Here is a 15,217-nt window from a genome sequence, read left to right as displayed (position 1 = left end):
GACAATGTTCATGAGCAAGTAATAAATTGACGACGTGGGAATTAGAGGGTAGTAATATTGGGTGTTTTTGTTCGTAGGGGATGTTAGCGTTTTCTAGACGTCCACCGACACAAAGAAGACCTGAATTTAAAAAAGGATTCAGGGTTATTAAGGATTTATTTGTGGTAACCCCTTTATTTTTTAATTCAAGAAGCTCTTTTGAGAATTTTAGGGATTGAGAAGCCTTAAGTATTGATATTGAGGCGAATCGCAATTCGTCTGGAGATAATGTGTCAAGTTTTTTATGGGCTGAACGTCTTGTATTGAAAGAAAATCTGTGAAGGTAGGCAATAGTGCGTAATAACTTAAAATATGAAGAGAACTTGGAGAAGAGATTATTAAAGAATGCATCTTCTGTTGTGATTTGTGGGCGTGTGATCATAAGAGATGACAATCTTTCTTCGGGTAAGGTTACTTGGGCAGATTTAGGATTGAATTTAGTCAATTTTAAATCCTTTTTAAGTAAAAATTCGGGCCCTTTCCACCAAGTGCGAGAATTTAGAAATTCCGTAGCGGTCAAACCACGAGATAAGCAATCTGCTGCATTTTCTTGAGAACGAACATGCCTCCATGAAAAATTTGGAGTCAAGTCCTGAATTTGAGTTACTCGATTTGCAACATAAGCGTTCCAGCGAGATGGAGAGGAATGTATCCAAGATAGGGCGATTTGTGAATCAGTCCACAAATTAACAGAGGAAAAATTAACACAATTTTCAAAAATGGATTTTATTTTTTTGGTCAATTTTGCTAGCAATAACATTGCAGAAAGTTCCAATCTAGGAATTGACACAGATTTGTCGCGCTAGACGAGATTTGGATGCGATTAAAGTGCAACCGACAGTAACATCAGTGTAAATGGTGCGAAAATATATAACAGCGGCCTGAGCCTTATTTGATGCGTCGGAGAATTCATGTGTTTCTATTTTTAAGATTTGTTTGTTGTCGAACAAATTGCGAGGTACCTTTAAAGACTTCAGGAGTATGAGATCGTCAAGAAATTTTTTCCATTCAAAATTAAGAGCTTCAGGGTGAGGGTCATCCCAATTTAATTTTTGGAGCCATAATTTTTGGATAAAGGTTTTTCCAGTGACAGTGAATGAGCCCAAGAGTCCTATGGGATCAAATATTTTGGCGAGTGATGAGAGCGCACTTATTTTTGTGTAAATGTCGTTGGCAGTTGAAGAACTTAGAATTGAAATGTTAAAATAATCTTCTAGAGGGTTCCAAGAAAGACCTAAGACTTTGCTATTTAAGTCAGTTGAAAATATTTCATAATTTGATTGAGATGACTGTATGTATTTGGCTGAGAATTCTGAAGAATTGGAAACCCATTTGTGAAGATTAATGCAGTGGCAATTTAACATGGCGTTTAGCTGATGATAAGCGGATTCTAGTTCAGCTAGACTATTAGTTCCATATAGAATATCGTCGACGTACGTTTGATTTAACAACGCGTCAGAACCAAGAGGATATTTTGTGGCATAGAGAGTAGCTATTTCCTTTAGACATGGAGTGGCTAGGAAGCTAGAGCAAGTTACTCCATAAGTTACAGAGGTTAATTCAATACACTTTAAGGGTTCACTGGGATTATTTCTCCAAAGAATATTTTGTAAGAATGTTTGATCGGGGTTGACGTTGATTTGCCGATACATTTTTTCTATATCTGTGATGAAAACAAATTTAAATTGTCGAAAACGACATAGGATATCAAAGAGATCAGGTTGTACTCGATAACCAGTGAGTAATATATCGTTGAGAGAGTATCCGGAAGTAAATTTTGCGCTTCCATCAAATACTACTAGCAATTTAGTGGTTAGTGAATCCTTTAACACGCAATGATGGGGCAAAAAATATTTATTTTCGTTTAGGGAGTTTTGGAGAGTGAGAGGAACGTATTTGGCGTGATTCAAGCAAATATGTTGATCAATAAATTTTTTGTATTCTTTGAATAAAGAAGGATTGTTTGTTAATCTTTTTTCAAGTGATTCGAAACGCTTTTTTGCAATGGGGAACGATTCACCAAGCTTAAGATGTTCGGATGGTGATTTTTGAGGTAAATTGATTTTAAATCGGCCATTTTCAAGAATTTTGTGGTGATTGTTAAAATTTAACTCAGCTGACTCATCATCAGGAGACAGTCGTTTTTCGTCGAAACATTCTTCGGTTTCCCAAAACTTGGAAACAAGGGCATCAAGATTTGAGTCTGCGGAATGGGGGTCCTGAGTTTGAACAAGTAGAGAGATGTTTTCTTTAAACTGAACTTTATTTAAAATATTATCTGCGATAACCCATCCAAATGTTGTATTAAAAAGGGTGAGGAGATTGTGTCCTAATTTTATGAGACCAGGTGGCAGAATGTTGTAATAAGAGTCTGCTCCTATCAAAATTTCAATATTAGATTTTTGATAAAAATATTTGTCAGCGAGAGTGAGATATTTGGGTATATTGAGAGTATTGGGGTAGATGTGGAATTGTGGTAGCGGACAAGTTATTTTTGGAATGACAGCACATTCCAAGTTAAGATAAGTAGATTGTAAGTTAGGTGAATATAGCTTAATCCTTGCCATTAATTTTGAAGTAAGGGAACCTTGTGAAATGCCACAAATTTTTAATTCCCTGCGGGAAGTTTCGGAATTAATTCTACTTAAGAGGTCTTTAGTTATAAAAGAAACTTGGCTTCCAGAATCAAGTATTGCCTTAGTTAATATGGGGTTTCCTGAATTGTCGATTAACCGGACTTAAACAGTGGCCAAGAGAACTGAAGAATGTGTAAAAGCTTTATTTGTAGCGCTTAGAGCAACGTTAGAGTGGTTTTCATCTTCCTGAGGATTGTTGAAAGAAGCTGCTTGGGCATTATTTGACTGAAATGAGTCAGTGGAGATCGTAGGATTTTTGGAGAGGTATGAAGGACCAGGAGAATTCGCATTATTATGTGGACGAGAACAATTTTTGATTTCTGTTGTTATTTTCTTGAGAGGATTGCACAGAGGGTGTAAGTCTAGAAGAACTTACATTTGTGTTACTTGAGCGATAATTGCAGGACTGAGAAGTATTAGAAGGAGGAGATTGCTTAGTATTTTGTACATATGAGTTTTGATGTATCAGGGTGTGATGCTTCTTTGAACATATGGAACAACCGCGGGAAGAGCAATCAGCAAGGGTGTGTCTTGTACCCAAACAGTTGAAGCACATATGAATTGATCTTAGAAAATTATATCTTTCCGAAGAAGAAAGAGGAGAAAATTGCTTGCAAGAGTATATTTTCTGTGATGAATCGTTGCAGTAATTACATATGATGTAATTGCGAGAGGGGAGAGGTGCAGAGGTATTTGAATGAAGAGAACTAGCGTTAGATTTAATGTGTAATTTATCCCTTTTTTATTCAGTTGTTAGGTCTGCAAGAATGTTGCAGCGTTCATTAAGAATTTCAAAAAGTTCATCAACTGAGGGATTACAACTTCTATCTCTTCTTTCACCATAATATCGTTTAGTGGCAAAATCGAGCTTGCGTGTAATTAAATTAATTAAAATATAATCCCATGATTTGATGGGAACGTCTAAAATTTTTAAGGAGTCAATATTTCTTCTTAGATTATTTGTAAACTCACTCAATGAATGATAATTACTTCTTGATAGAGTAGGGAAATCTATTATAGAGTTAATATGGGCATTTATTATAGCAAAATTATTATCATATTTCTTTTCGAGGATCTTTATGGCGAGATCAAAATTTTCATTTGTGATTTCAAGTGAATCTATTAAATTTAGTGGTTCATCGCGGAGAGAAGATTATAAGTAAATCCATTTTTGAGCCTTAGTAAGAGTGTGGTTTTCAGATATAAGGGAAGAAAATAGTTGATAGAAAGAGAGATATTTACTATAGTCGCCATTGAAACTTGGAACAGAAATAGGAGGTAGTCTTACATTGGAATGATTAACGTGTTCGTGTTGAGAGGGTACAGAAGAAGGAGATTCAACTTTTGACAATTGAGCCAATTTACCGTCAAATCGTGACAGCAGAAAAGTATTTTAGTTCAATTTCGTCTCTATTTTCGGTATGCAAGTCAACATTCTCGTATGTGTCAATTTTATTACAAATGTCATTATAATTGTTAAAGGCATTGATTAGATGTGTTCTTCGGTGTTTTAATTCAAATTCGTTAGTTTGAGTATCCATATAATTGTTCATCCAATTTAAAATGCGTGTGATTGTGGACTTGCATATACCACGTTCTCTCTTTAATAGGTCCATAATTAAAATTTATGAGTATTTTTATAAATTAGAGATATTAATTACCAATGACAATCTGTAAATACGATTCGTGTAATAAATAAAGAGAGATCGTGGATAAACCTAGAATAATATGTAAATGTGAATAATAATGCACAAATATTTAGAAGAGAAATAAAATTAAAAAAAATAACGAGTCAATTGTCTTATAACCACACGTGAACAAAAATTTATAGAGTGATATGTAGAGTAAATATTTAACTGAATATAACAAGCGAAAAGTTTATGAAGGCTTTGTTACCGCGATGTTACTTTTTTCTGCTTGAATGAAGCGTTGCTTGTAGAAGTGGAGGGTATCAGCGTGGCAGCGGGCAGCGGGAAAGACACAGCAAACAGTCTAGACTGGGGCAGTCTGGGGTAATCTGGGCTTAATCGTCTTGAGGTGTGGACAGTGCAGCGTGACGTGAGGAGAGCCGTGTAGCTGGAGATGCGATCTAAGCCGTCTCTCGGGATTGGGACAGCCGATGGCGATGAGAACAAATTTCAACTTACTTGAACAGCCTTGCTTCTGTGTACATTGACGATTCTTTTTGAAATCGTCCCACCAGGGGTACCAAATTATGTGCAGGAACGCTCCACCAACTTATTCTTTGAATTGATAAATATCTTGTTCCTCACATAAGAAGAGAACCTAATTCTTTCTAGGTTTATTCCAAAGACTCTAATGAATTTTGTCGAGTCGAAATCAAGGTTTTATTCGGAGTTGAAATGAATGTATGATTAACTTGGAGAACTACAATTATTTTATTTCGTATGACAAATACTTTTTAACAGGTTGAAATACTAAAATAACTAAATTTAATTTACTAATTTGCTATGCATCAATAATTTTTTTTTAATTATATATCAAGTGAGAATTGTCAAAATCTGAAGTGAATAAGAGAGCCGTGAATTTAACGATATGTTACAGAGTTGTAACATCAACATTCGAGGGCTATCGAACGAGCTATGTTAAGAGTATGTCTGAGAGAATATATACAAAACGAAGATGTACGAAGTACGACAAAGGTGGAAGATATAATTGGAAGAATTACGCAAATGAAATGGAACTGGGTAGGGCACGTGGCACGGCAAAACAACGACAAGTGGACGAGAAACATTATACATTGGAGACCACGTGAACACAGTCGTAGTAGAGGAAGACCACAAAAACGATCGCTAGACGACATCAAAGCCAAAGTGGGGAGAAACTGGCACCAAATAGCACAAAACAGAAGAGTGCTCATGAGGAGGCCCTTGTCCAGGAGTGAGTGCAAACAGGCGGAAGAAGAAGAAGAAGAAATCAACGTTGATAATCGCTACATTTGAAGAAATATTCACCTTTATTTTTGAGATCCTATTCAAACAAAGAATATTGATATGATCAAAAATGTCATGATCAAGGTCAAATTCAAGGCCGGTATCGTTAAGCCGTGGCAAAATATCAAACTTTTCTTACATTACTTTGAAGTTTATAACTCATTAACTCAATAACCTTGACCATGATTTTCAATGTCATATTCAAACGTGGATATATCCATTCCATTCATTCTTGCAGTTAGAAACATGGGTTCCCGCTCGAATAAGAACGCGTGACCTTGGCATGACCTTGAAGGTCAAAGTAAAGGTCGCCGTTGGATAGCCAGGAAAAAGCCCTAGACTACCAGTACTTTTCGTTGATCCTAACCTCTATATGTTGCCTGATAACCAGTAACTCTGGGAATTGGAAGACCCGTAAATCTTATAATTTTCCGAGTTTGTGCCTCTATATCTCAAAAATCCTCCATCAGATCGAGATCTGCCCATGAGAACTTTTCATCAGGATGCTTCAAAGAGTATTTTTCCAAAGTACGAACTAAATCCACTGGAACCTAATGTCTATGTTACGCCGAATGACTAAGAAGCTTTGTTTCAAGAATGTTTAATAAAACATAATCAAAATGGGGCTATTCCTGAAATTTAAGAGATACAACTATTCACTGATTCAGCTATTTATGGTATTTTCTAAACAAAAGCTCTACATTTCAACAATCATATTTTTTACTGTTATAGATAGTGATGTCGATGCTTCCACCAGGAAATCATACGATATGAATATGCGACAATTGAGAGTACTAGCAAAGTTTTTGGGATTTGTTGAAAGTATGCCATATAAGTCAGATGTTAACAGCTATCCTGAAAATTTATTTACTTCATTGGTTACAATCAGAGAAAAGGTTTGTTGTTAATATAATAATAAACTCTCTAATATTTCAAACAAGTAATAAATTAATTGATAATAATTGCTGTTTCTAAGCTTAACAGACTTGTTATGCTACACATTATTCAATGTGTAGCAGCTTGGATAGATGAGTCTTTAATGCTAGTTTAATAATTGTGGAAGGAATGCATTATATGGGAGCAAGCTCAGATTCTTCTCATTTAACTGTTAAGTAGTCTACATTTATTCTGTTATTCCAGTTGAAGTAAAAATATATTTTTGCTATCGCACAAATTGGTTACACAGCATAGTGTGCTAGAAGAATCATGGCACTCTACAGATACAAAACAATTAAACAATTATCCTCCCTAGAAAAATAATGTACAATTAATTGTATTTCATATTTTCACATTTTATATTCTCACTTTTTTGTTAAAACTTTATTCCGTTAAAATATATTTACCCAACCGAACTAATTTTTACAATAATTACATTTGTTGTAAGAGTCCGTACTATATTCGAAGCTCATTTCTAACGGCCAGTAAAGGCATGCAGTTACTACGGAAACGGCACGCAGTAACTATAATATTTCCGAAGAACGTCGTCCGAAGATATGGCGATAAAATCTATGTTTAAAAACAATCCCGGGATATAACTTGACAATCGATTGGTTAAACGTAGATACGTATTACATAATTGTATTGTTTTTATAAAGTTTGAAATGACAATAAGAGCGTGTAAATTAATGAAACTAAACTTAAGTTCGAACTAATTAGAGCCGAAAATGTGTACCGATCCCCTTAAATTCATACGAACCTCGTCGAACCATTTACGTATTTTCTCTTTAGTTACTGCGCCTGTACCATCGTGAATATATTCCGCTTTCTTCTGTAAAAGTTGCTTGTGCCTGGGCGATCATTGATAAAAGGAGTTTTAATATTTGCCTTCCGAACAAGTTTTTGTACGGAACTCAATAACCCGTCTTTATCAATTGGAAACCTCCTCTTCGCACAAGTTAATATCCATTCAACTAGAAGGTCTTCAGTCTCTTTTCTTAAGTTAGAGTCGAATCTACAGTGCACTGAATCTCTTGGAGACTTTCCGGATATTTTATTAGGCAAAAAAAATGGAAAAAGAAAACAACTGCTATGGATGCATAAATATAATGGGTGAGAATAGACTATTAATGAAAGTGATAGTTGGAATAGCTAATAAGAAGAATAGGTAGATGGAACAAATCCAGGAAATCGGGATTGAAATAGCGGAAACATTGCAACATATGAAGAAAATGACAATATACAGGAAGGTGTGGAAGAAAAAGGTAAAAGATGATGGATGCTAGTAAAATCCGACGCTCTTATAGAGCATAAGGAATGCGCGATGAAGAAAAGTAATTATATTGGTGTATAAAATAGCGAAAGAATTGTATCAAATGATTTTTATTAATTTTAATTTTATTTCCTCCTTATAGTACTTACTTTTGGTAAACTTATTTGTTTTAGAAAACACCAGTTTTGGATGTAAAGCAAATTCTTCTCTCTTCCATAGCAAGCAACACTGTCATTCTCACATTACCTTGGCTTGTAAAATACGTATCAATGTTAGACTATATTACCCTCCGCCTTCCTTATTTTCTCTCATTGTATGAGATTTTGTTTCAAATTTACCATTCGTACGAAAAACCGTCAACTGTCACAGATTACAACAACGCCTTGATTAAATTCTGCCTGGGTTGGCTGTTTGACTTACCACATTTTCCCGACACTGAGTATTCCAGGTTTTGCTCTAGCAAGAATTCCCATTTCGTCAGGAAAGATCACACTCTGGATGGTATTTCTATAGTGGATCAGAATGTGTTGTATTTTTGCTGTCCCTACTTGGAAGAGATTAAGAAAATGCTGAACAATACTTCCGAAAATAATCGTACCGTAACTGCTAAGCATATTACTCCAGTAACTGCTGCAGAATCTTCAGAACAAATTTCTAAGAAGAAGTTAGAAGTAAGTGTTATTTGGACTTATTATTATGCTTAAAACTTATCTTGTGGCGTATTTATGCTAAATTTAGTTATTCTAATGTTGAGGTATTGTGAAAGTAAATGCGCATTCTCACGGTTCCATTTTGGTTGATCAACTTTAGTGGATCAACTAAAACCGGTCAAGTTTTTGTTCACACATTTCAAACAAAATTGAAGCAATTAGTTTTAATAAAATGGCGCCAAATGTGGTTATACGCAAAAGTATAAATATTATTAGTAGTTTACTGATTCAGCAACTTACGAAAATTAAGATAGAATAAAGAATGTAAAAAACGTCGTTTCTGGATACAAAATTGGATTAAAAGAAGGAATGAATGTTGTGTTTCAGAAACTCTGCTAAAAGAACTTGCTTTGAAGGATACAGACATCTGAACATAACACTCTCTGACCACTTTAAATTCATTTTGTTAATTTAAACTCAACAATTTACGCAGACAAGAGTGATTCACGTCGACCAACAAATGTTCATACGCTTCACACACTTCAACTCATCTGAAAATGTCAAGTTGAACGATAAAGTTTGACTCGATCAATGTTTTGTTGAATCGACAAAAGTTGACCGATTAATATTGAAACATATGTTCTCACAGCTATTATCATTCGATTTTAGTTGATTCACTAAAGTTGATCAACCAAAATCGAACCGTGAGGATGCGCCTGTATTAATCGACATTTTTCAGACAAGTTTAATCGCGTTTGAACATTATGAACAGTTGTTGGTCGACTTGAATCACTACTATCTCGTCAGTCTGCTTAAAAAGTTATCCTTCAAATCAAAAAATGAGTTGAAAATGGTCAGAGAGCGTTATGTTCAGATTTTTATATCCTACTGTATCCTAATGTTGTTCTCAAGCTATTTTCTTGTGGCATTTTTGCAATTAACTAGTTAATTCATAGATCTCAAATATGTCAACACTCATGGGATAATGAACATAGAGTTCAGTGGAGAGATTCAAGTATAGTCCTGAAAGAAACAGATGGTAAAAAAGGGAAAATCAATTTAATTATGCTAAATGAAACCAATTGTGTCGCAAATTCCTCGGTAGAGTGCAGTAGGATGTGGTTACCCATACTAAAAGAGGAAGTCAATAGAAATAAAATACCAGGATTAGTAAGTCAATCACATATCGAGTTAGTACATATTTTATATTTGAGTGTTGTTTATATATCTATGTATTATTAATATTATTTATAATTTAAAATAACATATGTACATATTAAGGTCAGAATTTGGTATTAGTTTTGAGAGTAAACTAAAGTAAGACCTAATACTTACGATGTCGGGATAGTATCACGAGGTTTTTCCTGGTTTTCCCTCGTGATTTACTATGGAATATCTAGCGCGAGAATTTTACAGTCACCATTGCACGTGGTTGTCTTTTTAAAGACAGATCACATGTTATGATTTTTTTGTGACAAATATTCTTGAGTTGTGGTTGATTTCATGTAATCGAATGAACTATCTTTCAATAAAGTCGTCCCAGGAAGGCAACTCATAAATATTGGCAATATCATTTTAAAGTCTTCTACTTTAAAATGTATAATATATGTCTGAATTGCCGATATAAATGAGTCAGATTAAATAAATTATTAGAAGAATTTTTTTACTAAGCAACAACATTTTTGTTTAATTCATTAATATTTTTTTTTATTTTGACAACGGCACCCGATTTGGGCGTCGAAACGTTAATAAAATCATATTTTTAGTAAAATTATGGCTTATTTCCTATCAAAACTAGTTAACTACTGTATCCTCCAAAGTAAGTTATTTTAGCAGAGTTTCTGAAACACTACATTCATTTCTTCTTGTACTCCAATTTTGTATCCAGAAACAACGTTTTTTATGTTCTTTATTCCGTTTTAACATAATTTTTGTGAGTTGTTAAATCAGTACACTACTAATAATATTTGTGCTGTTGCGTATAACTACATTATTTTATTAAATCTAATGGCTTCAATTTTGTTTGAAATGTGTGAACAACAAACTTGACCGATTTCAGTTGATCCACTAAAGTTGATCAACTAAAGTAGAACCGTGAGAATGCGCCTTAAAACTAGAAAATAATCATATGTAACAATAAAAAAAGTTGTTCTGAAGCTATTTCCTTGTGGCATTTTTATAATCAACTAGTTTCAATGGGAAATAGGCCACAATTTTACCAAAAAAATGATTGTATTAACGTTTCGACGCTTAAGTCGGGTGTCGTTGTCAAAATACAAAATAATACTAAATTAAACAAAAATGTTGCTTAGTAAAAAATTCTTCTAATACTTCTGCACCTTTTACTTTAAACAATTCATAACTTTTATTAGATTAAGACAGAGAGATTGAGACAGGTCCTATTGTCTTCAGAAAGGTAAGAAATATATACCTTAAACATTTCGGAAAAACATATTAAAACGGAACAGAGTTGTAGCGAGTTGAACGCAAGAAAACTTAATTTCATTTTTTTTTATTTTTAGGTTAAAATTGCGCTTTTGACAATGTTCCCCCACGTAAAATTCAAAATTTACCTAATTTTCTTTTTTGGAACCATCAAAAACATAAAGTATGATCAAAATTAGTCATTCATCACACCGTTGTCCATATCTCGAGAAATAAACGTTTTTTGGGGTGTGCCGCTCGTCTAGTCACATAACATTTTCCCTATTGCATATTTTGACTTAAAATTTTCCAGAAAATTTTTCATGAATCATATTCTATTGATGTGTTGGTCAAAATTACAAACTAAAAAGTTTGTAACTCAACTTTTTGAAGTAAACATGAAGCTAACAAATTATGACGATAAAATGTTTAAAAATTAACAACACCTCTTTTAATTGTTATCCAAATACTTTAAAGATGACACAGTAAAATTTTCGAAAGGAAACATTTAGAGTGAGCAAAAATACAGCGAGGTAAATCATCAAAATTGATTTTTCGCATTTTTGCATAAAATTTGATTTTTGAACATGTTCCACCAATTCTAAATAAAAATAAACTTCATATTCGCATTCAGCGACCTCGAAAACATAAAGAATGACCAAAACTGGTAATTCACCTCAAAGTTGATTTTCTTGGTCGGTATAACGTAATTTTAGGGGTTGCTGCCGCTCGCATATTGTGGTGGATTCTGCAAATATTCAAAATAACTCGATAAACACTGGCTTATCGAAAAAGTACTAAGAGCTAAAATAGTTTTAAAAACATTGTGTTGAACTAATGGTACCACAATAATAATTTAATTGAACGCATGTGGGGGGGGGTTAAGGGAACAAAACCCCCATAAAATTTTTATGAGGTGCACAAATTTCACTGCAGTTTTTTAGATGTTCCTGCCATAAGAATGCCACATGTCCATTTTCAATAAAAAATCTATAATAGATTTCCATATATTGGAAAAAATCGATTATCATTTGGTAACTTTAAAGGGCTGTAACTGTTTTTATGTGCACATTTGTACTAAGGTGATTCAATCGAACTATTTTTGGTCTCCGAATATGTTACTTAATTTATGACCTGCATTTTTGTTACACCCTGTTTCACTTTTATACAAAACATGGAGTTCTTCGTTTTAGGAGCGATTTATATTTATTAATGTTTTTTTTTTTCACCAATAATTTCCTTGGCTGACACTAAGATATTAGTATTAATATTTTTCTAGCGCTATTATATTGTGATATCTTATGCAATGTACTATGTTATTTGGAAATAAGCCACAATTTAAGTTTGACATTAAAGTCATCTGACGTTTCGATTTCCACTTCTAAAATCGTTATCAAATTACAAAACATTAATAAATTAAACAAATATTGTTTTTGTTTCTTGGTAAAAAAATTGTTTCTTATAATTGAATTTTATCTGACTCATTCATATGAACAATTCAGACATATATTATACATTTTAAATTAGATGACTTTAAAATGATATTGCCAATATTTATGAGTTGCGTTCCTGAGACGATTTAATTGGAAGATAGTTAATTCGATTACATGAAATTAACTTTAACTTTAACTTTAATATCACGCAGAAAAAATCATAGCATGTAATTTGTCTTTAAAAGGACAACCACATGCAATGATGACAGTAAAATTCTCGTGTTAGTGATCCCATAGTAAATCACCAGGAAAAAAACATGAAAAAACCTCATGATACTATCCCGATATGGTAAGTATTTGGTCTTACATTTCGTTTACTCTCAAATTAATACCAAACTCAAATTTTATATGTATTTTATTTTTAAGTATAATGTATCCTCGATATGTTATTGACTTACTAATTATGGTATTTTCTTTCTGTTGACTTCCTCTTTTAATATGGGTAACCACATCCTATTGCATTCTGCGGAGGAATTTGCAACACTATTGGTTTCGTTTAACATATGTAATTAGTTAATGTTTCTCTTTTTACCATCTGTTTCTTGAACAAGGACTATACTTGATTCTTTCCACTGAACTCTACACTCATTTTCCAATGCGTGTTTGTATATTTGAGAGATATCAAATTATCTATTTTTAATATAAGATTTATGTTCACTTATTCTAACGTTTAATCATCTTGATGTTTCACCTAAATAAAAATGTTCGTATTCACAAGGTATTTTATAAATACAATTCTTTGTTCTTTCTTATTCACTGTTAGGTTTAGTTTTAGATAAAATAGATCTCAATGTATTTGTTGTTTTGAATGTTGTTGAAATGTTGTGTTCATTTCCTATCTTTTTAATTTTTTCGAATAATCCTGTTGTGTATGGTATTGTTAATTTCCTCGTAATATTTCTTGTGAATATCATTTTAAAGTCATCTACTTTAAAATGTATAATATAGATAGGTATTTATGAATTGTAAATATGAATAAAGTCAGATAAAACTAAATTATTAGGAGAATTTTTTTACCATGCAACAAAAACAAAATTTGTTTACTTTATTTACTTTTATTTGTTTATGTTTTGTATTTTGATAACGATTTACGAAGTGGAAATCAAAAGTAAATAAATCGTTTTTCAAATCTTGGTGGTTTATTCTGGTGTTTTGTTATCACATATTGTGTTTTCATTCTGATTTTGCACAATACCAATTTATGATCGGCTCCTATTTCTGCTGATGTTATTGCTCTTACATCTAAGATTTAAGACGGGTGTATCTCTCTATTCAACAGAATATATCTCATAGATCTTTGTCCCCTAGTGTTTTCAGAAGTATCGTTCTTTGTGAGAGAAAATGTATTATTAATATGTATTTTGTTAATGATGTAGGTAGAGGTCCGTCAGAAGGTCTCAACAAGAAAGCTCATAACATGAACTTTAAAATCACCTATAAGAAGGTGGGAGATTTAAATCACACTTTGTTTGAGTGCACAAAAACATTCCATACACCTATACTTTAATCGAAGATTTAATAAAATGTAATGTTTTTCCACCTTCCAATAAAAACAAAAAAGTTATGTGATAAAATAAACGTTGCCCTACCCAAAACGGACGCCTATGACCAGTACTAGAAATTCGCAATGGATGGAATCGATTTATCTCTGGAAGGTAAATATGCGTACCAATTTTCGTTTTTTAATGCGTTCTCTGGGTATTTAAGAAAAACTAATTACAAGACGCCATCTTCAAAGAGCTCTAGCTCCCTTAGGAAGCATTTTCGGACTAGGTGAATTGGGTTAAATTCTCTTAAAATTATCTGAGCAATCTCCTGTCTTCGTTTGTCGGTAGAGTTTCTGGACACCCTGTATATTGGTCATTTGGGGTCTTGTTTATTACAGTCTGAAGGTGTTCATAGAAGTTTTCTCTTGTGGTAGTATCTTTGTTGTTCTATTTTCATAGATTCGCATTCAGAGGTATCCAGTATGACTTTTTTTTTCGAATATGTTTAGTGTCTAAAAATAGCAGGTCGACCGTTTCCTCGTCGGATAGGAGACGAGCAATAATAGATACATTGCGCAATATTTTGACAGGGTGAACACCTAGTCTGTGAGCAGAAACAAGACACCAGCCTCTCTTCAACTAACTAATGAGTAATCGGGGATCTAGTATATTTCTAATAGCCTTTATTTAAAAATTTTAAGTATTTAAAAAATATTTGACCAAGTTGCTTTATACACATTTCAGAAATTATTTTTCCAAATACATATACAGTGTTTCTTTCCTTGTGCACATCTCTTTATCGAATAAATCTTTTTATAGCAACAAATAGAAGAAGCATTTTTTAATGGTCAACCAGAATCTTTAAGAAAGACTGTAGAATTCGTCAGTGAACGATTAGCATCAGCGTGTGTGAAACATATATGTAACGCCATCGTTCCTCCTTTCAAAAAAGACGCTTCTTTGTACATTAAGGAATTTTTGGACACTCAAAAGAAAGAGATTCAATTGATGTCGCCTGGACGAGAGAGAAACCAGAAGGTCTGTATATTTTTGTAACATAAATTATTAGTAGATCAATCGAAAAACTAAATATATAATACTAATTTTTAATACATTTCCTATATTTGAAATAAACTTTGAAACTCACCTCACATTTTTTAAATATTAATGATTTTAAAATTGTAACCAGAACAAGTGAACTGCTTTAAAATTCATTCAAAAACTACGTGCTTTAGAGCCAGAGGTATTTTATTTATTTATTAGTTTAGTAGTTATTGTTGAGTAAAGGTATTAGGTGATATGCTGCCAATGTATTTTGTAGATCA

The 15,217-nt window shown here is 33.0% G+C and overlaps 1 protein-coding gene across 2 annotated transcripts in view; it reads left to right on the top strand.

Moving 5' to 3' along the window:
• Positions 1–15,217, top strand: part of LOC114347173 (codanin-1) — a 347,709-nt gene that overhangs the window by 99,004 nt on the left and 233,488 nt on the right. The window contains exons 5-7 of one of the 2 annotated variants that reach the window (XM_050645616.1): positions 6,362–6,525; positions 8,012–8,509; positions 14,712–14,930. In XM_050645616.1, the coding sequence (XP_050501573.1) occupies positions 6,362–6,525; positions 8,012–8,509; positions 14,712–14,930 (881 nt within the window). The remainder of the gene's footprint in view (positions 1–6,361; positions 6,526–8,011; positions 8,510–14,711; positions 14,931–15,217) is intronic. The other variant, XM_050645617.1, reaches the window with a different exon arrangement.

The sequence above is a fragment of the Diabrotica virgifera genome, chromosome 3, assembly GCF_917563875.1.
Source record: "Diabrotica virgifera virgifera chromosome 3, PGI_DIABVI_V3a".
Classification (NCBI taxonomy): Eukaryota; Metazoa; Arthropoda; class Insecta; order Coleoptera; family Chrysomelidae; genus Diabrotica; species Diabrotica virgifera.
This window is presented reverse-complemented; position numbering and strand designations above follow the sequence as displayed.